Below are 26456 nucleotides of genomic sequence, written 5' to 3' on the forward strand. Positions count from 1 at the left end.
GGTGCAGGAAACGGACACCGCGGAAAGGCAACAAAGTTGCACGCTCGTAACGAAAAAGTAATATCACATAAGAAGCGAGCAGAGCTATTTTTACCCTCAACCGGGGCCAGGATCGTTTCATTTACGATTCCTGTTTATTTCCATTGCGAATACGCGCGACGACGTCTCTTTCGAGGTGCAGATCCTCTCGCCTCTCTCGCTACCACTTCGTCCTCGCGGATATAGCGAGAGGAAGCCGATACTCGCGCTTTAATCGACCTCTTGCAACCTACGACTTTGCAAAACGCTCCCACGATACGTTCCAGCAAAAAGAATCTTTACTGGTCTCGGCCAGGTAATTGAAATTCTTGGTCGATTCCTCTGTCCACGACGGTAACTTTGCATACACGCCTATTGGCTTTTATCGATGAAGTAAAAAGCGCTCGTTACGTTCGACTTGCAACAAAGTATCAATCTCTGCTTTCCTGTCAGAATCTGTCAAGTAATCCACTTTGCATCAGTATCCACGGCTCTGAATAATTAAAATCTTTTTCTTCTTAATGTCCTCTCGTGTACCACACATAATTGAGCGAAAAATGTAACGTCGCTGGCAATCACGATCTCGCGAAGCGACACGTAAACAGGGTAATTAGCGCGCAGAGCATCGTTCCGCGCAAGACAGAGCGCGGATAATCGTGCGGCGTTTTTTCGTCGACTGCTCAGTCGTCCCGCGGCGAGGAAGAAAAACCAGACGCGTTCGTTATTCCTACACGAGCCGTGATTTAATCGCGAGGATGGTGGCTGACGTGAACGACCTTCGCGGACGAATCGTTTCCCGAAAACTGGACAGAAGGAAGTCACGGCTGGGACTCGAGGCTGCAGGCTGCAGTCGGTCGAGAGGATCGCTCGAGAGGCGACGAGGGTGTCTCGCGTGCGTGCGATTGTCAGGTCCTCGTTCGAATGGACACGTATTTAAAACACGTGTCTTTATAGGCTGTCTGGCCGCTGAAAAGTGTCGCTCGCCTTCGAGAAGGAAGCTGTCCGACTTGCCAATAACCATTAAACGCGGTGAGACTTAATGACGTCCACGCGGCCATAAACGATATACCGACGAAAGTTACGAAGCTTTTTGCGCGACCGTTTACCGTGAGAAAGTTGCATGTGTCTTGCCGCGCTGCGATCGGAGTCGCTGCCGATGGAACGAATCGGCTATGATGTTGGGAAAAGATGAGAAAAAGCGAAGGCAGTGGGTTGGGAGCTGATTGGTATTGGGTGGTGGTGAGTCTGGGTGAGGCAAGCGGAAATTCTGAAATAGGAATTTTTGTTTATTTATTTATTTGTTGAAATTTAGCGTGATTATATCGCGAAAAAGAATTTCTGTGTTCTTAATACTTATTTCTTGGTATAGAATCAACTCTTCGAAAGAATATATCCATGACTCGCTTATTTACCCAATCGATTAACTGCACAGAAGAAAAATATTGATATAAAAAGTGAAGCACCAATCAACTGCTTTGGCACTAGAATTTCAAAAATTCAAAAAATGGAGTTAATCATTTTGACCTGTAAACGGTACATACTTTAACTCACTGGCTTTTTAACTTCGCAAACATTTTTACTACAAATGTGTATCTAACGGACCTACATGATTGCTCGAGGGAAACCTATACGATTCCTGTCTCGTGTTTCCAATCTCTCGCAATTCGTCATAAATCGTCAAAATATCCGTGGTAGTAACAGTTACCACCTCGGGCTCCCATCTCTGTGTTTTCCCCCACGAATTGAAATGTCGTGAGCCCAGCTAAGAAAGGCGATTTCGCGAAAGCGTGATTAATAAAAGGCGAGGTCTCGATCTACGTGCGTCGATTCGCGGGAATCCACGTCGGTTTAAGTACGCGTTTCACGATCCGCCTGCCCTCGAGTTCGTTTCCACGTGACGTAGAGCTGACCGGCTCCAAAAAAGCACGTCGAATCGAGGAAGGAGAGAAACGATCGGCCGACAGAGCGACAGAGATCTTTGCCTTGCCCGGGGCACAAATCAAGGCCCTTCTTCGCTCTCGAAGGCTCCACATGACTCAACCTTATTATTATTGTTAGTTTTGCACCGACACACCGAAGCGAGATCGCCTCGTGTGCGACGACGTCGCTGTGTGGCGCGCGCGAGCACGCTCGTCCACAGGCGAGCGTTGCGCGACGAGCAACGATGTGTTGGCGCGTACGAGCCTCGACTAGGAAGTGCAAATCACGAGTTAACATAGTATTCGCGGCAAACTCAACATTCCCACCTCGTCAGGGACGTTTAAGAGGTTATTTTCAACGCTTCGGCCCGCGATGAGACGCGTGCGCGCGGTTTTGCGCGCCTCCGAGTACTCGAGAGCCCACGCGGGACCGAGAGGTCTCAGCGGGAGTAATTTCGCGAGTTTCGCGAGGAAAAAGTCCACGCGATCGAAGCGTCGTTGATGTTGGCTCGCTCCACAGTCGAATCACTTTGGCGCCAAAGTTTTTCTCTTTGCGTCATCCCACGCCGACTGTCGTAATTTACCCGCTATGATCTCGGTATTTGCCGATGCGGTTTGGCAAAAGTTTGCTCAAGTATCGCAACGATGCATCTTATATTTCTTTATTATTTATTTCTCAGCGAAGGTACAATTTAGCGAGTTTCTTGAATTTTATGAAAATATCATTCAAACTCGAGGCATTTTCCCGCCTCGACTCAGGCAGTGGTAAATTGATAAAAAAAATGTATATTTCCTAAGCTGTAGTAGTAAAATATAGTCATGATCCAATCACGACAATGGTTAATCGTTTTGCCTTGTCTCGCTTCCAAGAGAGGAATCCTCCATCTGAGGAATTTGCGTAGAACATTTCCCAGAGACATCTTCACGAATCGCTAATCTCTCCAGCGAGCCTTGAAACGCACACGCTCGAATTAAAGCCGTTTAAGAACACCTTTCCACTCGAATTAACAAACTCGCCGCACCGCGATCGAGCTTTATCTCCCAGGCGGTGCATTGTTAGCTTCGAGCAGCGTAGATAAAGATCAACGGCTCGTTCGGGAGTGAAGTTTACCAGGCTGGTTCATAGTGCGCGGTGATCTCCTATTTCTCGCTCATTATCGTTTAAATTCGAGGACACCGCGATCTGGAATTTTCCGCCGCCGTCTCTCTCCTCGGTTTCGTTCGATTTCGCTCTGGCCTTGCTTTGTTTATGGACTGCAGTCGTTTTGCAACGCCAGTGGAACCCGGGAGCATCAGCGTCGCTTTTGGGTAAATATTTTGGATGCGACTGGCCAGTGAAAATATTGCAAAACGGATTGCCCCATCGTCGCTTTGACGTACTCGAAACGGAGGCGGTGTCGCATCGAAAGGAGCCGACGGTTTCGTCGTCGAAATCGAGAGTTCCCCTCGAGGAGAGCGCAGTAATCGCGACCGATTGTTCGATTCCGAAGTGGATTTATCTCGGATCAGCGTTATCATGACTCGGCTGGATTTTGCATCGGTGGCAACGTTAAACCCGATACCACACGAGCGATATCGATGTCCGCGTCTTTCTCCGCGTCTTCCATCGCGTTCGCTTATTCATAAAACTCTCGGCCCTCGTGGACCGGCCTCGAGAGTTTCTACGATCGTCATTACGCCTCCAAGGCGCTCGCCTGTCGGCCCTGGACCGTGGCGCGCGCGTACTCGCTTCGCCTATGCCTCGATCGTCTAGCCGAGCGAGACAGATTCATAGAGACAGGCAGATATAATACTATTCGCCAGGCGTGCGCGCGCGCCGCGTACACACACGCGACACTGTAGCCAAGTACATCCAATTATCGCTGGTAGACAATGAGACCCAAGGTTTCGCGTCCACGAATCCCTCGATGACCGTCGTCCGCGCGTTTTTCAGCCGCTTATCGCGATCCGAGCGTGGCTCGAGCGAGTTTCACTCGCAAGTTTCACTCTCTACGCGCGCGGAAAACCAGACATCATGGGGGGCCTGGAAATTCCATGGGCCCCTAGTATTCAGCTAATGGTACAGTTGTTTCTATGCTGTCTGTGCTTGTAAGGCAAAATTATAATTATAAAGCATAGATACTAGAGTGTCTTTCGAGACGCTCTAAAGACATACTGAATTATAACCTCTTGCATCTCCAAGATATCTCTTCGACATTTTTAAAATTATTACTACATATCTTTAAGACGTTCTCAAGATACACCTTCCACGCGCAACAAGCTCGTAACAAGTGTAGACAGCGGATCATAAACTCCCAACCCGTGTCGTCGCTGTCCAGGCGTCACGACGCCCCCGATCTCCCCTTCGAGCTGGTCGACGATGGTCCCCGTGTGATTATCGATCACGCGCGATCCCGTAAACACGCCTGTTGTTTCCTCGCCGCGTCCGGCGACGACGCGGAGAGGTTCCCGCGCTTCTCTCGGTGCCCCGGCTAAGGTTATGCCTTGCTCTAGGAGTGCATTAACCCCCGTCGGCTCGAGAGCACACCGTAGAAGAAGTGCACAAGTGGCGTGAAGGGGAGCGGAGAGGAGAGAAGCGAGCTCCCTCGTCCCCCTCCGCCGGTTGCATCGCGTCGGCTAGGTTTCTCTATCGTGCTCGAGAGAACCTAGGAGAAGCCCGATGCTCCTCGCCTTGGCGAGCACGGCTGTGAGCGCTTTTGCGAAGTCAGGGGCGGCTTGGAAGGGCCCGCGGGGGCGGAGGGGACCGAGGGGAGGCGGAAGGTGGCGGAAGGTGGCGGAAGGTGGCGGTCAGAGGGACGAGGGGTTGGGTGGGGAGTGGGAGGGGGCGGCCAGCGGGCAGACTTTCTCCGGAGAGCGAAAGTGAGAGGGCCCCCGAGAGTGATCGCCCCCTCTGCGGATCTGGGGGCCAGGGGGGACAGGGTTCTTGCTTTCACCGTGGCCCCAGCGAAGCTGATGCACTTTTCCGCGGCGTAGAAACGGTGCTGCTATCGGAGGTATCGTGCCTGGTCCGCGGAGAGAAAAATTCTGGCCTGGAGCAAGCATTTGGGGTTGGGGAGAGGGGCATCGCGTGGGACGTTGGTCGTGATCACCCCCTGAGGGATGCTGTTTCGTTGCCCTGGGCTGGGAGGAAAGTCGCTCGAAATTTAATGATTTGGTGGACTCTGGGGTCTGGGTGATTCGAGGCTGCGGCAGGTTGCGGCGATATGGCGCATTTGGTTATGGCTATGGTCACAGTGGGGACGATTTCTGATGGACTGATGTTCTGAGAATATGTATGAACTATTTGTCGTAGGAGCGAGAGAAGTTCAGATATATTTGTTGGAACGTCAGTTCGTCAGAAGGCGTATTTATTGTAACTGTAGTCTTATGCATTGGAGCCTTGGGAAAGTCCATGGTCACCGATGCTTCTTGATTGCGTGGTCATTGTTTTATTTATTGAAATAAATCATGAACATGTTTTGTGATTTACAATCATATCGTCACGAATGTCGCAACGCAGAAACGTCGGCAAATTGTATGATTATTGACACTTTAAGACAAGGAAGATTTTTGTGTATACAATATACCGATGAATTTTAATTGTTGTACAAACATCGTGGAATGCATCGATCTGGAAAGAAAACAGGTGTTGGCAAATGCAGGTCTATAGTGTAATCATTCTCAGCTCGAAAGAACACCTTGCAATCTTTTCAATCCCTTAGTCTTTTCTTCCCCTACGTAAACATATAGATAGCTAGCTGCCGACAGTGAAAAATAGAGGAAACAATTTTCTAGAATCATGTTACTTATTTGCTGCAAGAATGACGTAACTTTTAATTTTATCTTTCTTGAGGTATCAGTACGTATAGAAAGAGCGATTATTGTACCAAGTAAAGATATTTTTTATTACCACAAAAAATGGAAAATCATTACATAACATAGTACATAGCTAAATAATTTAAGAATCGAAGGGTCAGCAAATAATTTCAGCCCCAAAATCCTTAAAATCTGTGCACCTATATTCTTTCTTTGTCAATATTCTACGAAGTCTCTCCCGTCAATGGAACTATAAACTCGTATTTGCAGTCAGTGTCCTCGTGATGGTCGTTGCATCGACTATCGGGCTTCGTCTAATCCACCGAAACTTTCTTATTTCCCAGGATGCGCATTCCGCGCGAGAACGCGGAGGAAAGAGAGAGAGAGAGAGGCGATTCGCGTGCGACGAACTGCGCTGAGGAAAAAGCGCAGCCGTGTTCGTGGCAGCGACTTAGTTACAACAGCGACACCGTGCAGCTCGAACAATTACGAATTTACTTTCTTCTGTACAACTTCCTCGTCGATGGTCACGCCGCGGATTAGCCAGACCTATCAGCGCTGTGGCAACGTGCTTTTTCTCCCTGCCTCTCTTTTTCCGTCTCCCCTCTCGCTCTGTCTAGCCTCCGAATCCCCACTAGGCTCTAGCTCTGTTCGACTAGACGTCGCCGCGAAGGCCGAACGCCGATGTAGATTAACTTCTTTTTTCGAGGCAGTCCTTGCCGCTCGGCGCGAGAAAGTCATAGCCAGCGTTGCTTTTAGGAGCGCGATTCGAAAACGATTGGAAAACGATCGTGGATCAGGCAGGATGATTGTAATTAATTGTTCGAGGAGTGCACAGAAACAGTGTACGCAGAAAAATAAAAATAGCGTCTCGCCTGGAGTCCCTGCGTCGTCGTGTCGCTCGTTACGTCGCAAATGTCCATTCCTGTACGCCGCTACGACGTATTCACCGACTCAATTGATTTTGACGATTATAGCGACCTGTTCTCCCCTCAGCAGCATTTGCGGCACGTGTCTCTCCAAGGTCTCCCTCTTTCCCTCGATCTTCTTCACGACCACTTTGGCTGGGCTGGTTTCCTCCACTCTTATACTGCTCGTTGGATCACCTAATGGATCAGAAGCGTGATATATTTTTTAAAACTGAGCCTGTGGAGAGTTAATCGAATTTGAAACAAAATATCAGTGATATCTTTAAAGAACATACTCAAAAGCAAAAATTCTAAATTAGATGAAACAGAACGAGTCCAAAATTTACGCCATTTTTAAATAATCTCAAAATCTCTATCTTCAGGATAATAAAGAATTTTTAAATCAGAGTCCAAGTGTATTCAGTCACACAAAAATCAAGTGAACTAAATACATTTTGGCTATAGGGTCCAGATAGACACGTAAACTACACATTGGGATCAAATACCTCAAAATATGATTTTTGGACTTGTACTATTTTTCATCTCTTTTGCTATTGCTTCTCCTCGCGATTAACTATCATTTCTCCACGCTGAATTCGCCCCCCACATCGCTGCAAGTTCTGACGATAGGGAACCAGGGTGGGAAACATTTGACGTCACGTAGAAACCGCGAGCAAAGAGAGAAAGAGAATGGTGGATGGGTCACGAGGTAAGTCTCGAAAGGTTGTTTATGTGCTGGCACGTGTCCGGCGAGCTGTCGAGGGGAGGCAGAAGGGCGTAGGGCGATACGGTTAGGAGGGAGCAGGCAGAGCACGAGGAGTCGCCGAGGCACGTGTACTCGGGCAGACATCGATCCTGGAAGTTGCTCTTCAAGGTCGCTCGGCCTGCCACCCTCGCCGCTTCGTATCAACGACCTCTCGACCCCTCAGGATATCCTAAAGTACGTCAGTAGGCCAACTAACCCTGAACTCGGTGTACCGCGATTACTGGAGGGGGATACCCTTTTAGACTCCGAACAGCACGAACGCAGGCGCTCGAGCTAAAGATGTGACCCTCTTTCTCCTATTTTCTTCTGTCCCACGAATTAATTAATCTTCCCCCTCGGAAGGTAAAAACCGTCGAATCATTTCGCTGATTTACGAGCTCGTCAGAGTGTTGTCGAGATTGTTATCTCCTCGCGGAAGGACGCGATGGTATCGCGCTAGGCGGAGGCGATCCTCTTACAGATAAGAGAAAAAATCGATTCGACGCGGGGGGAGATCTCGAAATCGAAGGAAACGCCTCGCTTTCCTTCGCGTTCTGGACTCTCGGGGATACGAAACTGTGTCGACGCTTGTGCACACAGAGAAACGGTCCTCGAGAATTCGCTGGAAGACGGAGGTGTCGGGCGTGGCGGGAGACGTGTTCGACAAAAGATGCAGTGGACGCACGTGCGGGCGAGCGCACCACGTGAATGAATGAAAACGTGCGCGGAAGGTTGCGCGCGGGGTTGCAGCGAGCGGTGCAGAAACGAGAAGGAAGCGACGGGGAACGGAAGGAAGAGGCGCGAGAGCAGGAGGAAAACGGGAGTAGTGGGAAGAGGAGGGAGAGAGCGGTCGCGAGGGTCGGAGGAAGAGGGAAAAAAGGGAAACGAAGGAGGCGCGAGGCACGCGGGCCTTGTATCGAACGTAGCAACCACTACGTAGTCAAGGTCGGTCCTTGCCCCTAGCGTAAAGGGGCGTCCTCGGGATGTATCCCTCGCGATACAACGACCCTCGAGCCACTGTGTTTCTTCCGCCTTTCGGCGTAAACAAACGGGGATAGTGATAGGGGACCGAAGCTAGGATGGTCTAGCAACTCTGCATATTTAATATCCGGACTGCTGGCCAACTTTTTAGCCTTCCTGGACCTAGTAGCCTATGTCAACCCTTGGCAAGTGGTGTTTCATTTTTGGAGACTGATAAGTTAGGAGTATCCACTCATGATCGACACAGTAGTCAACGTGGCAGCTCATTAACAAATACACAGGTACTGTTGGAAGCTCAGAAGATGTCGGTGGACTCATTGGCTACTGTGTAGCAGTACTGACACCTTCTCAGCTCACAATTATATATACATATACATTTTAGTAAAAAGTTAATAATTAAAATTGAGATCCACCGATAGAGACACTTCATAAAATTCTTTTCCCTTCTCGAAGCGTTAGATCCTCTCCCGAGTAAATACCCCTGAGTGGGTGGAAGCGATGAATCGATAGAAACGAATCAATGGAACGTAGAGGAGTCTATTATTAGAGGCGTTGTTGAAAGATTGAGAAGTTCGATGGATGAACCGCGACGAGGCATTCCCAGGGGAACTATTCGACGATTTAACGGGGGACGATTCTGCGCGAGGTCTCGACGCGGAAAGTCATGTTACGTTGGCCGTGCGTCGATTAGCCTCGTAAACAGGGGGACGCGCGAACGCGTCCCATTGACACGGGCCAGTAGTAGGAGTCATTCATGGTCAGACGAGCGTAGGAAGGACTAAATTGGATTCGCATTGGATTCGACGGGTGCACGCGCGCGCTTACGCTTACTACGCCCATCGATACGCGCGTTGACATTCTGAACGCGCGACGCACCGCGTCCATTATGTATAATTTGAGAATTTGCATAGCGATTCGTATATCTCGCGATGGGAACGTTTCGAGGCCGCGCGAGTGCTTCTCTGTGCGTTTGTGTTTATATTCTCACTTTTCAGATATTACGACTAGTGTGTAGTTACTCAGAGTGATGAGGGAAGAAGTAATTGAAGGGGCTGCGGTAATGAGGAGGCAGCTTTAGATTTTATCATCGGCATATTTTTTTTTATGACGCGTAGCATAGTTTTTTACTGCTGCAGGAGCTTCAATTACTGCATAATTTATAGTGATAGGATTGCGTTGAGGTACTTGCACTGGCACTTTATTTCTATTTACTTACGTTCACTAGTAACATTGCATTCATTCAATGAGAAATTCTATCCCGTGAAAAAATGATTTTCAATTCATCCTCTTATTCGCGTTATAGTACTCTCCCTCTTCTAATAACGTCGTTATAATTTTTTACGAGTATTTAGGTATGTAAATTGTCATTCATACATGGTGATTGATAGTCCAATAGAAAATTTGCCATTTAAGTCGTCATTTTCAATTAAAGTAAATGAAGTACAAGTACCTCACGGCGATTAGTATTTCCAACGCAAAAACGTGCATTCATTTAGAAAGTAATTTTCACGCAAGTGGTCAATACTGTTCGAAATCCTCGAAAGTAATTAACCCTGGACGAATGAAGGATCGCTGTCGCTTCGTTCTCGGTAGAACCTACAAACATCGTATACTTGCGTAACAGAAAGAAAAAGGAAATGCTCGTCTGTTTTTCTCGGAAAAAAAGAGCGAAGAAAAACTGAGACTTTTTAGTCATTCGTCGATTTCCCATTGAACCCGCGACATTGTTTAGAATTCCCCGGCAAGACGACAGGCCTTGGATGCCTGTCAGAGGTTCAATTTTTTCAGGGCCGTATCGCGCGCGAGCGCGAGCTGTCTCGTTCGAATCATCGCGGGACGAGCCACGTTACAAATGTCGGAGGTTACAGCTTTCAGCCGCTTTTTATAGACCGTATTAACATCCCAATGATTTCTGATTCATCGCGCGTATTTCGAGCACGGCTTTAGTACGCCGCTCAAATCGACCAGAGAAAGACGTCAATGTTTCGCTTATCGCTGTTTGTCAAATATTAGCGCTAGTCACGAGTCGACAATTTAATAGTCGCGATGACTAGACATCGCTCGAATGGAAGATCGTTCACAAATCTGAGTGCTATTGACAATTAGACATTTCTTGAGATCTTTGGTACGTGTGGATCAGAATTCAATTTAGCGGGGATCGTATAGACTTTGGTTTTAGGTAAGAATGTTCTTGGAGGTAGGAGTGCAACTTTTTGGAAATTCTGTGGAGAATATGGAGATTATATATAGACTGAAATTTTCAAATATTTAAAATATATTCTATTCTAAATCCTGTCGACTTAAAGGTAGAGCAATCTGAGCATAAAAGAAACACAGAAGATACTGTACCAAGTGGCGGCGCTTTCCTCTTGACTTTACGCGTCCAAACCTCGAAGCAGTCCTCGAGCGCGAGGTTCCAGTGCTTGTCGAAGGCGGCCACGTATGCCTCCACGTGTCCCCTTATGCCGCGCGCGTTCCTGGTGTAGACCTTCGGCACAAAGGACGAGCGATTATTCCTTTTAAATCGCGGCGAGTCTCGTGTTACCCGCGTCGCGGCGTTTCAATCGTTCCAGGTAAAGCCACGTTCCCTCGAACGAGCCTCAGTGCTCTCTTTCTCTCGAAAATGAGCTCATCCCCGTCCAACCCTGTCCCGGGTCGTACGTGTCTGTACTAGCGATGAAGAGGACGCCGACGCGTACTGGTTCCTACGCGGCGTTGATCGATGACTTCGCTGGAACGGAGGCGAAGAGAAAAAGCGTGGCGAGCGGCGATTATTTGCGCGCACCGCGGCGACACATGCATAATCTGCTGGGACTAATTGCGCGGTTTTTGCCTGTAGGAAAAACGGGAGAAGGCGGCAATTACGAGAGATTACTCGTCGCCTCTGGGCTCCAGTGTTTTAGCGTGCTTTATTCAAATCCCCAGTTGCGCTGAGATATGTGCGGGTTATGGAGAGGACTCGTGGATCGTTAGGCTGATCCCCCTGGGCGAAAATTAATTCTAAATACGTCTGCGGAGCGTGGAGGAACTGAGACCGTGGAGGTCGCGAAGAAATCGCTTGGAAGAAAGTGGTAGAGGCGCGAGTCTTTCATTTTCCGGACGATAATTGCATTAATGACGGTGTCTACGAGAAAACGAGCGCTAGACCCGTTGTTTGTCGCGTAGATACGCCGCGAGACAAGATAGCTGGCTGATACGCGGAAGTGCAGGCCGTGGCAAGGCCCCCTTCAATGCCTTTCGCACTGATATATACCCGCCTTTGTCGCAATGAAAACTAATTGCGTGACTTCGACTCTGACTCGCTTCTCTCCACGGCCTCTCTCTCTCGCTCTCCTTCGAACGATCCCCACTTGCTCTCTGCCTACCATCGAACGCTCAATATCGTTGCTATGAGACTCTGCGATAGATCGATTCTACACGAAGGAATTTTGAGTACCAATTAATTCTATTTATTTCTACTCTGCTAAATATACCAGAATTCATTTCGTTTCTTTAATTAAGGTAAATGTTAAATGTCCCATAAGGAAATAATTTCAAACTGTATGTCTCGATACTTTAATCACGAGGTCCCAGAAGATGGGAACACTATTCTATGACACTAGTTTTTATTTTTAATTAGGTATACCTAATATATTTAGAAGTTGGAACATGTAGCTGTTGGGATATTTATCTTAATCAAGATCATTTATAAAGAAAAGACTAAACTTCGAATCTTCCCAAAATAGAAAAAGTTTCCAGTGTAAAGAATACTCAAAATTTTACTAAGAATTTAGAAGCTTCTCAATTGCCTTTTTCAATGGAGTCTGTGCGTCATTATTTCTGAAGACACGTGCCTCGCGCTGTGAAACGCCATTGAAAAGAGGAGGGACGTCAGAGGACTAGGCGGAATCGATTCTAGGAGTCCTTAAGATTCCTTGAAGGCATATCCTTGCTGGTCCAGCGGGACAGGATCCATCGATTAACCGCGAAGGACGACACGTCGTCGCGTTCACAGATTTGCTTAATCGTCGGTCCAAGGATCGCTGGCTTGTCACCGTGAACGAAATATCGAGCTATCGCGCCCACCAGCAGAATCGAAAATTGCTCCTTGGCCTAATCTTCAAGGCTTGCCTCGCGATTTCAAGCAGACCGGAAAATGTTGCAATCTATTCATCTACCTAATTATATTCAATCTTCAATCTATCGAAAACTCATCTTAGATAAAACCAACGTGCGCTATCGTGACCATAAGCTGATCTTTCTAATATATTTCTCGTTATAAACTCGCCAACGAAACGTGACCCTACGTCAAGGGAACAGAGCCTCGATTTTCCTATAAATGAAAGTGACGATACATCGTGACATCATTCGGTGCAAGTATGTAAAAGATGCATAAGTGATGCTGCTTTGGAAAGTTCCATAGTCGTTCGAATCTTAAACGATGAGTCATACCAGTCAGCTTTGACTGCTTCAGCATTTCTACCGACGAAGATATGAAAGCGCTACTGTCCTCGCCTAATCCTCGAACCGCAATTCTAGTCACCTCTAATCCTAGCAGATGCAAATTGAAAACCCTGCAAAGTGGCTGCATTCCATCGAGCAGCATCTCCCCTCGAGCACCGTACAAAATCGCACGAATGAAGCTCAAGGGAACCGATACGCTCTCTTCGAAGATCGTTCTGCAGAAATCCTCGGGGCACTAATGATCCTCGCAGCGTTGGTCATTGGTCATTTTTTTCGCGCGGCTAGTTACGCAAGCGTTCATTATCGAGACGTGTTACGTCGGAACGCGTCGAAATCGCGGCGATTCGCTGGACGACAGCGTCGCGGAGGAAAAGAACGGCACTTTCTTCGGGGACAATTTGAGAAGGTGGTCGAAGGCCGAGCGATCGATCGACGTCGATAGAATCTTCTTTCCGGATGCAGGAACATTCGAAGGTCGGAGATTAGGATCTCCCAGCCAAGGACAAGCTGGTGTGGTTTTCAAGAAGCACACGGAAGGTTAGGCATGTGGCTGGTCGCGTCACGCGAGTGACGACGCCGCGGATGAAAGTTAATGAAAGTAATTAATCGAGAAACACCCGTCTCTCGTTGGACGCCTTCGAAAGGAGAGGCTCAATTAGGAGCTCGATTCCGCTCGTTGAGAATGTATCGAATATAGCCTGCCACTTCCGCAGGAAGATCAATTGCATCAATTTAATGATTAGTCTTTTTTCTCTTGTTGCACGGATGCTCTCGGGAACGCGAGAAAGAGAGAGAGAGAGAGAGAAAGCTAATTAATCGAGCGGAATCGAGAGCGAAGAATGGGCTCAGCTATAGTTTCCTGTCTCGATTAGATGGATTTAGGAAGACCTGCGATTATTTTAGTTCCGATTTCTGGGACTCTCCTCGCCTCTCGTGGAAAAATCAATCGACTTCCTGCTTCCGATCGTGGAGAGATATATCCTGTTCCCTCGCGATCTCCTAATTATGGAAGTAGGAAGCGACAAGAGTCTCGATCGCGGGAAGCGGATTTTTCCTCCTTTCTCTTCGAGGGAAACGAGCCTGCACAAAGACCTTGCTCGTTGATTTATTTCCCGACTGGAAAAAATGGCTCGCGATCTTTGTCGGCCGACTGATACGATCCAGAAACGTCTTCGCGTGATTTCATCGGATCGTTCGACTGACTCACGCGCGCGATACTCTACGTTTTCCCTTGGAGGAGTGCCGTCGGATTGAAAACTCTTGATACGAGCGAACGTCCTCGCTTTCTCATTACGCAACACGGATAGATAACGACGAAGCTTTCGTTTGCGATGCAGCTGGCCGGAGTATTCGGTGAATCGAGAGCAGAAGTAAATAGGAAGCTCGGGACGCGAGCGAAATTGGAATATTAATTGATATATTAATGATACATTGAAATATTAATTAAAAAATACTCTATATAGGGCGTAACAGGTATAGGTTGAATTATTCTAAGGGTAGCTCGAATGAAACACAAGAGTCCTGTGGCATAGTGTTCAATCTGCCTCCATTTTGCAATAATAATTCTTTAGAATTAATATCTATATATATGCTAGACTAATAATCAAAGAATTTTGTAACTTTAGGACATTTTGTATTTCATTTGAGCTCCTCTGCATCCCCTTAGAATATTCCAACCCATATTTGTTACACGCTATAACAAGGGTAGTTAAAGTAGTCAGTATTTTAAATCTGTGAGATGCGTATCTAAAATATTATTTAACCGATCAGAGTTGAAGTGATTGCAAAAGTCTGTCACTGCCACTTCCAGATCCAACCTACAATACGATACTATTATAGGATACCCCTCAGCTGAGACTAATTACGCGCAATAGAAATCGAGAAGCTCCATGCGCATAGGTTTTGTCAGTTCCTGTTACTGCGATGACGCATTTGAGCCAGTGGTATAGAATACTGTTCACTGATATTTAGAAAGAGGGTGGCCCTTCCCGAAATGGACTTCTGGAAGCGCGACCTTGTCTTCTCGGACCGACCTTTAAGAGAAGGGTGAAGATCCAGGGGTGTAAGCGTCGTCAGAAGGGCCCGGCTGTCTCCATGGAGACGAGTGTTGACCCGAACAGTTAGTCGCCTTCCTTCTCCCTGCTGGCCGTACCTTTCGAGCTTTTTCAGCCCTCCACCTTCGAAGGGCTCGCGGCGCACGTGTCTCCCAGTCGCGAAAGTGTGTCAGCCGCGTGTGCGTGCGCGCACAATGCCAGGGGTCAGGCGGAAATGGGAGGCGTGGGTGTTTACGGTGCCGCTTTCGGCGCAACCCTCCAATTTCCATCCTTCTTCTGCCCAAGGTGCCTCTCTTCTTAAACCCGTGTCCTGCTTGCTGTGAAACTCTTGCTTTGCTTTCTTTTCAGTCGAGAGGGAATAGTCTGGAGTTTTTGCTGGGAAGAGACTGGGCTTTGGGATCTCTGTATCCGTGTCGAACATTCTTTTCTCTTTTGGCACAGATAGGTAGAGATACACATGTAATATGGTGTCAAGGGAATGTGGTAACACACAAATTTTTATTGGGTACAGAAATTAATTCGATGCTCCTAAAACGATCTCTATCATAAGTATAATTTGTCTCCTGTCTTTTCCCAATTTTCAAGCGTCGAGTTATAGAATATTGTTTCAGGTAGAAGTAAATACTTCTGTATATACATAAATATTAAATTCTCGAAACAAGGGAGCATCGAATTAGCCTGCCAGAATCTCGAGAAATGAAAATAGCAAAAATCGAGTCCCACCTTGACGCGAATCCTGTTCTCCATGTACCCATAGAGGACTCCAAGTGGTCCGAGGGTCTGTCGCATTTTGGTGAGGATGTTCCTTCCGTCGTTCCAGTTTCGTCGTCCATAGCTTCTCCCAGGCACGGGCTCTGCACACCATAAAAACACCGCTGACTCGAAAGTCTCTCGCTCTGCGGTATTGTCCGCTGAAGTTACAGTAAAACCGAGTCAAGGACCTGAATAGTCAAGAGCAGTGGAACGATGACTCTCATGGAGCTTTCAGACGGCGATCGTGATTCCGTGTGCGTGTTGCGTCAAAATAGAAAGTCGTCGAGCAGGGAAACTGAGGAAAAACTCTCGGACGTGTATCGATCTGGGGAATATGAGCATCGTCGATGGAGGGTTGCACTCGCCACGAGGCGAGATAGTTATCAGCGTAACGAGCGGGGACGCGTTCGGCATTATCCTGACGGATTTTTACAGGCGGTCGTAATGCCGTGCTAATAAGAATTTATGTGGCTCTCGCGGCTCGTCGTTCCGCCGACAAATCATCGTTCATCCTTGCACGGAGAGCGCGTAGGGAAGTCGATAGCATCGTGCTTCTAGCTCGCTTTTTGCTCGTTCTTGCCGCGGCCGAGCCATTACGCATACGACGACGACGACAACGGGGACGGTTGGTCTTCGTTAAGAAAAATCGAACTCGCCACGCGGTCGGGTCTGTCGAGAGTGGGATTTCGAAGGAAATCAGGGAGACTCGCTTAACGGAAATGTATAAATATATTTCCTCGATCGGGCGATCTTGGCGCTCTCGGGTGAACGATCTAGCAAGCGAGTGTTCTCTGTATCCAGACTTTAACTTACCTGCTGGGTTAAGGCTAGATCGCATCTTGTTTGTTAGTACCTTGAGTGCCATAAGATGAACTGTGAGTGATTGTGAATGGTGCTAATAAGAAATTATGGCGGTAGTTATTAGAAGAGAAGCTCTATAAAATTAATTATGAGGATGATTTTATTTGTGATTGATTTGGAGTTAGAAGCAAATTAAAATCATTTGTTATTAAAGGGAATCGATGTTCTGGTAATAGAAGTTTCAGTGAATATTGTGTGCCACTCGAAGTATTAAATAGAGTTAATTTTAAGATTGAACAAGTCTGGAGATAATTGCATCTTAGGGGCATCCTTGATTGTTCCATAGTACTAATGGTACCACATGGGTTTTGATATCATCAAATTACAGTTATGACCGTGTAATCGAAGGTAGAAACCCGTTATTGTCAGAATTTCTGTTGTCACTGAACTGCGGTTTCGATTCCCCGTGACAGAGTAACCACGCTAAGCTACACCGCCTCCCCCGCCGACGACAGTTATCGACGGCAATAAATATTTGATTACGATAAATTACGTACCGCCCCGAAGGCACGCAAACGTCCACCGGTAATTTCCTGCCTGTATACGTTTCGTTAACTATTCGTAACGGCGAAAGTATTCACCGTGCATGACTGAATCGTCTCTGTTCAAGACTACCGTCCTGTTTTCGTGTGTACAAACGTTAGGAGCAGACAAGTTTCATACGATGATATCTTTTTATACCACTAGAGTACAATAAAAGTCTTTAGTATCTACGACCATTATATGTAGAGGCAACTCTCTCATTCTAGGCACAGTGGTATACTTATTGGTAGAAATGTTTTAGACTGACTCTACGTATTTCTATAGATTCAATGATTCAAATTTACAAATTTTAAAATATTCAAAAATTCATTTTAAGTATTCAAAAATTCAAAAATTCAAAAATTCAAAAATTCAAAAATTCAAATATTCAAAAATTCAAAAATTCAAATATTCAAAAATTCAAATATTCAGGTATTCAAAATTTCAAGTATTTAAAGTTTTAAATTCCCAGTTATCCAAAGCCTTAAAATTCGTAGGTAATCTAAATAGCAGCAAATAATTACTCTGTATTCTGGTATTCCCATATATTTCAATTCTCTCCAAAGATGTGTCATTTCCATTCCCTCTCGCTTACAAAAATTCACCAAAAAAACTACTGTACAAATTCTCCCACCCAAACGTAAGTTTCACCAATGGATACATAAACAGAGTGGGGAACCAAGGCAGGTTGGTTCGTCCCTGTGCCGGCGCGGAAAGAGGAACGCCGCGGAGTTACGTAAAGGCTGGCCGGTATACGCTGCACACGAGTGCACTTATTTCGCTGGTGTGAGCGCGCACGAGCTCGCGACCCACACGTGCGCCCGTGCACGCGTGGTCGCGCGAGCGCAGGAGCGCGTAGCTCGCGCGATAGATGGGTGCCTCGCGGCTCGATCGAGCGCTCGCGAGATTCGACGCTGCCAATTGGCTTTCTCCGATAACTTTCATCCACCTTAAGCTAGGCTCTGCTCCCCTGCCGCCCGAGCGCGCGCCGCTCCGCTCGCTTCTTTTCCACCTTTCTTTATTCCTTTCCGCGTGCACCGCGCGCACTCGCTCGCGCCACTTTCACTATCGTCGCGATCCAATTCCACTCGGCGAGGCGACTAGACTCTAACTCTAACCGCGCCGCGACCATTTTTCGTCCCCGACTCGCCGAGCAGAGCGCGTTGGCCGGCGATTTCTAAAAATAAAAAGTCGAGAGGAGTCTGACGAGCGGGAGAGCCTCGAAACAAGCCCCGAGGAACGTAGCTCGTGACATCGTCGATGGATTTTCGAAGGGTACCCTGGCTTTTCCCGCCCACTAGCTCGCGCAAAGATAACCGCGGTGAAATTAGAAATTGCCTCGTTTACGGTACACGCGTGGCTAATCGTAAAGATTAGAGCCCGCTCGGTTTCTCGACGCTAACCCGCCACGGTCAAGCGAAATGCCCGAGCAATGTGCTGTTGAAGTGAGTTATTGAAATTCAGAGAAAGGTGCCTTGAATTTTTCTGAGATTCGAGGTGTTTCTTAATCCTCTGATACTTAGTGGGTCACTGAATTTATGTGTATTCAGGTTTTAATGCGGGAGGGCCTTGGCTATTCAAAGTATTGAATTTAGAGATTTAAATCTGAGGCATCCTTTTAATCCATTCGAGACGGTCCCTGTCAGATTCAGTTTTCTTGTCTTAGACACAGAACTAGCTGAGAAGCAGTGTTTCTCTGATTCTGTCTATTGAATCCTATTAAAATGCGTCAACTTTGATTAATAATGTCTCGATAATTGTGCACTAAATCGACTTCATATTTTGCATAAGGATTTCTTGTAATCCAAATTAGAAGTCCCCAAAATTTGAACATAATCTTGGACATTCGCATGTAGCTAAAGATTACCTTAAGTACCTAATAGAAATTTCGAATAATCCAAGTTCGTTTAATCAAAGCTTAGCCCTCTATCAGCATAAGAAGTAATTATAATAAATCAGCAGTAGGGATTCTTAAATCGTACGAATCAGTCGACTGAAAGTAATCAAGGCACCCCCAACCCACGTCCCAAGGAGCACCCTACTCGACACCACGGCCTCAGAATATTCAGCAAGGGTCGGCCGTTCACGATAGTCGCTTTCCACTGTCGGTTCTCGTTCTCCACGCGAGGATACAATCGCGCCGAGCAATCTCGCGCTCGAGAAAGGCCCGAGAGAAAGAGGAAGAGAAGCGACGTCCACCTCCACCGCGTGCCATCATTTTTTCCGCCTCTACAGCAGAAGCTTTTTCCGACGTTCTACGTACACCGCGGGGCTCGGCGTGATAACGCGCCGCCTCGGGAGCGCGTTCACGTGCCGCGGAGGGAACCGTTAGGCCTGCAACCGCGTCGGGAAGTCAATAGCTTAGACAACACGAGAGGCCGCCGATCCTGCCTCCTCCTCACTCCGAAAGCTCTCGAAGGCCCTGGTCCTCGAAGAATCCTCAAACTTGAAGCTTCAGGTCCCCGCGAAATCGCAAGCTCCATATCTTTCCACAGCCTCCGCAGTCTCTACACCCGAAATTCTATGAAGGTATCTCTACGTCTATTATTCGCCATGTAAATCTAGCAACTCCCAAACCTCTCTCCCAGGAATCGCGATAAAGTCTGGCCCTCGACCAGGGAGTCGAAAGCGGCGCGGCAATTATCGTATCCCCTCGCCTGCGGAGCCTCGCGGGGCCACGGAGACTCGTTCTCTCGGTGGCTCCGCGTCCGTGCAGCGTATCTCACGTGGTTCACCTGCAAAAATGTTTACCGTGCGTGCGAAGGAGCACTTGGTCCCGAGCAGGAGAGGATCCTCCTGTGCAGGTGGGTACGACGGCCCCTGGAGAATGTTCGCGGTGGCGAGCGCGCGCGCGCGAGCTCACGCTCCGCGCGGGGCAGGTGGGGCGTCGCGGTACCCCCGTCGCGGCGGAGAACGAAATATCGCGGAGTAGAAGAGGGTGGAGCGAAGGGAGCCGAGATGGGGAGTGAGCGAGAAGGGAGACGGTAGTGGAGGCAAGGAAGAGGGGGAGGAAGAGCTGAGGGAGGAGGAGAGAAGAGGGGGGAGCAGTTGAGGAGAGGAGGAGTAGGCCTGGTTGTACCCGCGGATGATCCCCAGGTTGAGTCGCGCTGGGTTCAACGTCCTGGCGGGCAGCGCACCCGAGAGCCGAGGCAGGCAGGCGAGCAGGCGGCCGAGCAGCCACCAGACCTCTCCACACACACACACAGACGCGTACACATACACAAGCTCGCGTCACACCGACGCCCGCGAACCTCTCCAACACTGGCGCACGCGACGCGTACCTACGCTCCACCGAGTTGCACGTGCGCGCACGCGCTCCCCCACACAGCCGCGGGGTTTTTTCGTTGGTGTGCACGGGATCACGCGTGCCCACCACACGCACACGCGGGCGGGAGCGAGCGAGCGCGAGGAAACGACGGGCTTGCTCGAGGTTTGCTTTACGCGAACTATCCGTAGGTACTGTTACTTTTGCGACCGGGCCCTTGCGTCCCTTCCCGCCCCCGCGCGTAGCTTTGTTCCCTAACCAGCGGCGGAGCACGCGAGAATTTCGAGCCACGATCGCCGCGGCGTTCGACGAGGAGAGCGCGGATTTTCCCCCTCGTCCCCGTGGGAAATCGCGAGCGCGTGAACCAGCCGGAGGAAAGTCCGATGAAAGAGGCTCGGTGAGATTCCTGAAAGAAAGGAGAAATCACTCTTACCCTGGAACGCGCGCGAAAAAGTAGATCGGGCGGCGAGCACCGCGGAATCACTCTCCGCGTACTGTCAATGCACCTACGTTATACGCGATTTTCTTGGTATAGGTTTGGGAGTCGGTATTTTATCGAGACGATGAGCTTATAGCGGGAGACTGTGTCTGAGATTTCGATGGGAATCTGTCTTCGATGGTACTGACACTTCGAGGAGTCAGGTATCCCAAAAACTGGATTTGTGACTCAGGTGAAGTCTGGGAGACTGAGTTCGTATCTCCGACAGAACTAGACTGTATTCTTTTACTGCAGAATGAAATTCCAATACTATAGAAAACCATAATAGAGTATCACGGATATCTCCATCAACTCTACTCAAAAAGGGATCAACTTATATAATTGACAATCCTCTCCAATGAAACTTCATGTCTCCAACTCAACTCCAAACCCAGTAAATCCACTAACGAGCCCATAACAAGGAAGTACTGTACTCTTCAAAAATTACCCTTTTCAAGTCCTCGAAGACATTCTTCCGCATTTTCAAGTAGAACACCAGATAATTTTGCAGCGACTCAAGTCGTCTGAGACACAGGGAGAGGAACACTCATCGATCTGGGCGGGTCGAAGGGATTCCCTCGTCGAAGGGCGGAAAAATAGAGCGAGCGTGAAAGAAACGGACTCTGATACGCTTTAGATTCCGGGAGGGTGAGATACGCTACCGTTTCGGCGTGCTCGATAGTCATCTGTTACGTTGGGATAGGTCGTGGCGGCGGTGTACGTGCACACGACGAACGGCCGAGGAATTGGATCGTCCAGTCTACCGGGTGTCGCGAGCAGAAGCCGCTCGAAACCGCGGCGCAACCTTTCGGCGCCTTTGAGACCGTCGCTGCGCTTCCGCGTGCGATATTGCTTGGGGGGAAAAACGTTTGGTAGGAAGGGACCTCTCAAGTGTCCACTTTGAAAGCCAGGATCGTAAGAAACTGATAATGGTAATGATGAGTATCGTGTGATGATGGGTGTTGAGGAATAGGGAAGAGAGGGGAAATTAATGAGAAGGAGAATCGCGACTATATCACGCCCACGCAAGAGAACTAGTTAGGAGCATGAAATTTCTGCTAGGAACATAGAGACATATGTTAGATAGAATTTCCCTAGAAATTTATTATTTAAAATTGGGAATAATAGTGAATAGGTACTAATAAAAGAGAGTCTATATATCTAGTAGAATTAAAATAGTGGCAATTTTCTCGCGAGGGGTGTGATACTGTGATATCACACTAGATTCCTTACACTAGCTACCAGTCGTATTAGAAAAAGTGCCTACTGTACACCTAAGAGGCTCTTGATCGCAGCGCGTGCCGCTCGAAATTGTATCGAAGCTACAGGGAGGGGACTCGAGCGAAATGGAGGGAAATTGAAAAGGAAAGCAGCTCTTCTAGAGGAGGATACGTGGCGTGTATAAATATTGCGCGACAGCGGGAGGATCGAAGGGAAAACATAGGCAAACTTGCGACATGTATTCCGTTACTCGGGTCGAACGACTGGCGACTGCTTTGCATCGCAGCAGCGAGCGAAATTGCTCGCGCCTTCTGGTCCCTCGGTGCTCAGAATCGTCCACGACGGTAGAATGCACCGCAGACGCCCAGGAGGCGCAGCGACGCCGCGAGATCGACCTAGCTGGACCGTCTCTGCTATTGCGTCGTTCTGGCGTCTCAGGGAGCGTCGTTATCAGAGGAGCTGCGCGCACGTTGGCCTAGGTCGGGGAAAACTCGCTGTCGAGCAATCGTCCAGCCCTCTTTTCCCCGCGGTGCGATAAACAGCAGAGTCGATCCGATGAATCATTTCGATCGCGCAGAAATTCACTTGAGCGTTACATCAGCGGGGCAAGATGTAACGACAATCGAGCCGCGAAAATCGCGGATCCGACCGAACGTGTTCGGCGGTCGAAGCTCTGAGAGGCTCGAGCCTCGAGTCCCGAGGTCGACGTCCGGACGCAACAAGTGCTGCTGCGACTCTCGCTGCGCCCGCGATCCTCTTATCCCGATATCGTGCCCTCGCAACAATGCCTTTTTCGCGAGCAAATCGCGACCTCGCGTCAACCTTCCCCTGAAGCCCTGGATCACCTCTGACACAGCTTTCGTGGGTGCACTGAACCAAGTCACCGACGAGACGAAAGATCTCGCGGGTCTGGGAGCCTCCAGGGTGCAACCGGAAGCCGAAGGACCTCGAGTCGAGGTTACGCGTCGCGGCGTGCAAAATTTTCGGTCTAGAAGACCGTCAGTCCGGCGCGGAGCCTCGGGTTGAGTCGAGGTCGACGCCCGGGCGCAACAAGTGCTGCATTACGTACGTATACGCCGCTACACCCCACCCCACTCACCCATACAGTCCCACGGCCAGCTCCTCTCCACCCCCTTTGCCAGAGAAGCTCTCTTTCTCTCCCTCTCCACCTCTTCCTCTTTCACTCCCTCGACCTGTCTCTCTCCCTCGACCTGTCTCTCTCCCTCTGCCGCGGCTTTCCACACGATGTCGCGAGAGAGAGAGCATCGCCGCGCGAGAGTACACGCCGCGCACGCTCGCGTGTGTGCAGCACGGTGCCGCGCGTGCACACACACGGGGCGAACGAGGGAAAGAGCGAAAGAGAGGCGACGAATGCCGACGAGAAGCTAGCCTGCGCCTCCGCTCCTCGCCGTCCCTCGACGTTTCGCGCGCGCACCAGCGTCGCCTGTAAATATAAAACTGCACTGGGTCAGGGATCCGTGATTTATCGGCTGCCTCGTGTAATTGGCTGCCGGCCAATAGATACATACCCCCAGGGTATCCGGTGGAACACGAAGGGAACTAGCTCTGTCTACCGACCTCAGCCACCGACCAACCCCCTGTCTGCCTTTTACCCCTAACTCGGGGACGCTCCCCTTGTCGCGGAGGATTGTTTTCTGCGGGATTTACAGATGCAGGGGAGGTAGTGGGGCAGTGGGGTGGAAATGGAGATCTGGGGCTGAGGGTGAGGAGAGGGTGGGAGTCTCGGGGGAAACACCTGTACAGGTTAGTGTGGTAGGTTACTTGGAGGGAGTGGATTGTGCTTTTGGGTATACTGCCCAACTATGGAGAGGAGCAGTATCTGCTTAAAATATTTTACTGCTACTTTGTACTAATGTTCAAAATTATTCGGAAATACCAAACACTCAGTTTCACATTTTTTGTAGTCACTGACTTTCGTCATAATTGAACAGTGTAATGGAGCTTTATTATGGGATTACTGAGAAATTGAGTTGGAGATTGGAGAGATCTTCTTTTAGTAAAGTAGTTCAGTTTGAAATAATCGTAAAGTACAGTGAATATAGTAAGGATGGCTCATGACAAGAAATACAATTTTGCTTTGAAGTCTCTGGGATTTTTAGTAGCCACTGAATCGCGCCAGTTTCGCTTAGAATAGGTTCCCTCTGAGTAATATCAGAGTATCTATGCAGCAAGTATCGTCCATCCAGTCGATAACGGCCGCGCCACTTTCACTGAAAATCTAAGCCGACCTCGCTTGGCACCGTGTCAGAATCACGGTTAAGCGATGCAGGCTTCGGTCAAGTTTCGACGAGGGCTAGAGCAAGCCGCACGATGAGCCATGGGGACTCTATTAACGCTCCATCGGCCGTGCCTTTTAGAGGGAAGTTAACTCTCTTTTAGAGTACCAAACCACCCATGATTTTTGTGGCCGCGTAGGACTCTGTTCAACTCTGTTCGATCTTTCAGGGACAGTCGGTCAAATTAACCCCTTAACGCTCGAGTTTTTTTTACGCTTTACTGGTGAAAGATTATGGTAGACTTCCGTGTAACGTGGTGGAGATATTTCAGAGTGCATCGACCTCGCTTATACAAGTTGTTTAACTATACTTTTTTACACGATTTTCTCTGTTCATATGAGGCATTGATACTGCTCTCATTACTTGGACAAATTGGGGAAATAGGCGATCTAAAATATAGAGTTCCTTTGTAAGAAACTGATGCTTACTAACTCAGTTTCCATTTTTCATGCAGTGTCTCACATTTAAGTAATCTTTGAATTATCTATGGATCTCCAGATACTTAGATATCCCAAAATCTCAATTATTCAAATTTCCTTGACGTTCACCTTAATCATTACCTCTCCTCCAACACTCTGCAGCGATTTATATTCAGGGATAAATTCTCAACTAAAAAACTACTGCTCCAACCTAAGATACATAAAATGAGTCAGACTGGCATCCGATGACCCTGCATAGATCCATAGCCCGTAGGCTTCCGCGGTTGCGAAAGATTTTGGTAGATCTTCCGCGAATTCCACGGCGTTTGCGCAAGTCCCGCAATAGAGGGAAGGTCTCTAAGCGTGCACACGTTAGATATCGTTCCGCGAGTGTGCAGGCACGCGATAAAAGGACGCCCGTCGCAGAAGAAGGAAACAATGAGAAGACGCCCGCCCCCTGGGGGCCTTCCACCAGTTGACGCACTTTCGCGGAGGTCAAATTCCACGCGACCACGCGCGCGAGTAAGCCGCGCGGCTGCTCGCGAAGGCACACCGACGACCTTCGTGGTATTTGTTGGAGATCGTAAATAAAGTGTGCCAATATCTAGGATATAGAGTCCAACGCCGGCGTCGTTTGTTCGCGCCTATTAGCGCGAACTGCGCGAGCAGGGGCAGGGGGAAAAAATACGGCTGAATGATTCATGCTGGAGAGAATCTCGCGAATATGGAGCGGTCTACCTCGACGGCGTTGTTCGACGTAGACTGAGCTCCTTGGAAATCGGAGAGATGAGTCTGGATTCGTTATAGGGTCACTGAGCTTGAGCTTACAGCGGAGGGCAGACTTAAGCATTAGTTTCTGTACTGAGGGATCAATTATAGAAGAAAATCTGAGTCGCAAAACCTGCAAAGTATGGTGAAAGGTGGAGCGAGCTTATAACGAGGGAACACTGTACTCCTTTTATTTAGAATTAGTATGTGTTCTAGACGGAACTTGAAGTAGAATAGAGTCACTGAATTGCATCTAATTTCGTAACACATTCAGAGAGATGGTGAAGAATTTTTGTCTTAGTTTTAGAAATTTTTCAATACTCTCTTATTTGAGATAAAAAATTCTCTAAAATGTTTAGTTCAGTCTTCCAGTGAATTCTCACGGAACTTGTCCATTCTGCTTCCGCGTACGCACACTGGCTCACGTTAGCTAACCGTAAGCGCATTGAAATTTGATACCACGTACAAGTTATCATGAATGAAACTGCGACCTCCCAATGGCGCAGGGGTTGCACTGGGTCGCCATCTCTCGTCGGCCATCGGGACCAACCGACATAACCTAACTTTTCGGCGAGCGTCCGGCCGTGACACGTGACGCGGATGAGTCAAGAGCGTCTTACCTTGGTGAGGCAAGAATCGCCTAGAACACTCCCCTTCCTTCTTGCTGGATGGCTTATTAACATTCTGAAACGACGAAAGAAACGGGAGCAGAAGATCTCGACCGCGACAACTGAAGGGTGCGCGCACGCGCTAATGAAATACGCACTTTCGATTGTCCTGACAAACCCGACATTACGGCCTCGAACTTGGAGATATTATCGTAAATCGGCGCTTTGACCAACGAGAGCTGCATTTTCGATGAGTACAACGCTTTCATCGGGTTAAACTTCTCACTCTTCGCGTCCAGACTATCCTCAGAAGTTGTGCTACTCTCGTCGTCTGCCATATCGAAACTATCTGTCCCTACTCGAGAGGCGCGACAATTCGAATTCGTTAGACCCTCCGTCAT

General features: G+C 48.5%; 2 protein-coding genes across 4 annotated transcripts in view; one reads left to right on the forward strand and one right to left on the reverse strand.

Moving 5' to 3' along the window:
• The window catches only part of Eip74ef (Ecdysone-induced protein E74), a 132708-nt gene that overhangs the window by 5652 nt on the left and 100600 nt on the right, over positions 1 to 26456 (forward strand). The window lies entirely within an intron of this gene.
• Positions 6665 to 26393, reverse strand: Lsm11 (U6 snRNA-associated Sm-like protein LSm11). The gene is made up of 5 exons (XM_076376302.1): positions 26214 to 26393; positions 26068 to 26131; positions 15587 to 15717; positions 10716 to 10854; positions 6665 to 6838 (listed from the first exon to the last, which is right to left on the reverse strand). The coding sequence occupies exons 1-5, from the start codon at positions 26391 to 26393 to the stop codon at positions 6687 to 6689; spliced, it is 666 nt and encodes a 221-aa protein (XP_076232417.1). The 3' UTR covers positions 6665 to 6686.

This window comes from Calliopsis andreniformis, chromosome 4 (genome assembly GCF_051401765.1).
Source record: "Calliopsis andreniformis isolate RMS-2024a chromosome 4, iyCalAndr_principal, whole genome shotgun sequence".
Classification (NCBI taxonomy): domain Eukaryota; kingdom Metazoa; phylum Arthropoda; class Insecta; order Hymenoptera; family Andrenidae; genus Calliopsis; species Calliopsis andreniformis.

Excerpts from the sequence above, each read along its gene's own strand:
- Lsm11 (XM_076376302.1), bottom strand. The coding sequence starts at position 26,393 with ATGGCAGACGACGAGAGTAGCACAACTTCTGAGGATAGTCTGGACGCG. Across the intron at positions 26,132-26,213 it reads GTTTGTCAGGACAATCGAAA|AATGTTAATAAGCCATCCAG; the intron begins GTGCGTATTTCA and ends TCGTCGTTTCAG. Across the intron at positions 15,718-26,067 it reads GCGATTCTTGCCTCACCAAG|AGCCCGTGCCTGGGAGAAGC; the intron begins GTAAGACGCTCT and ends TATGGTGTGCAG.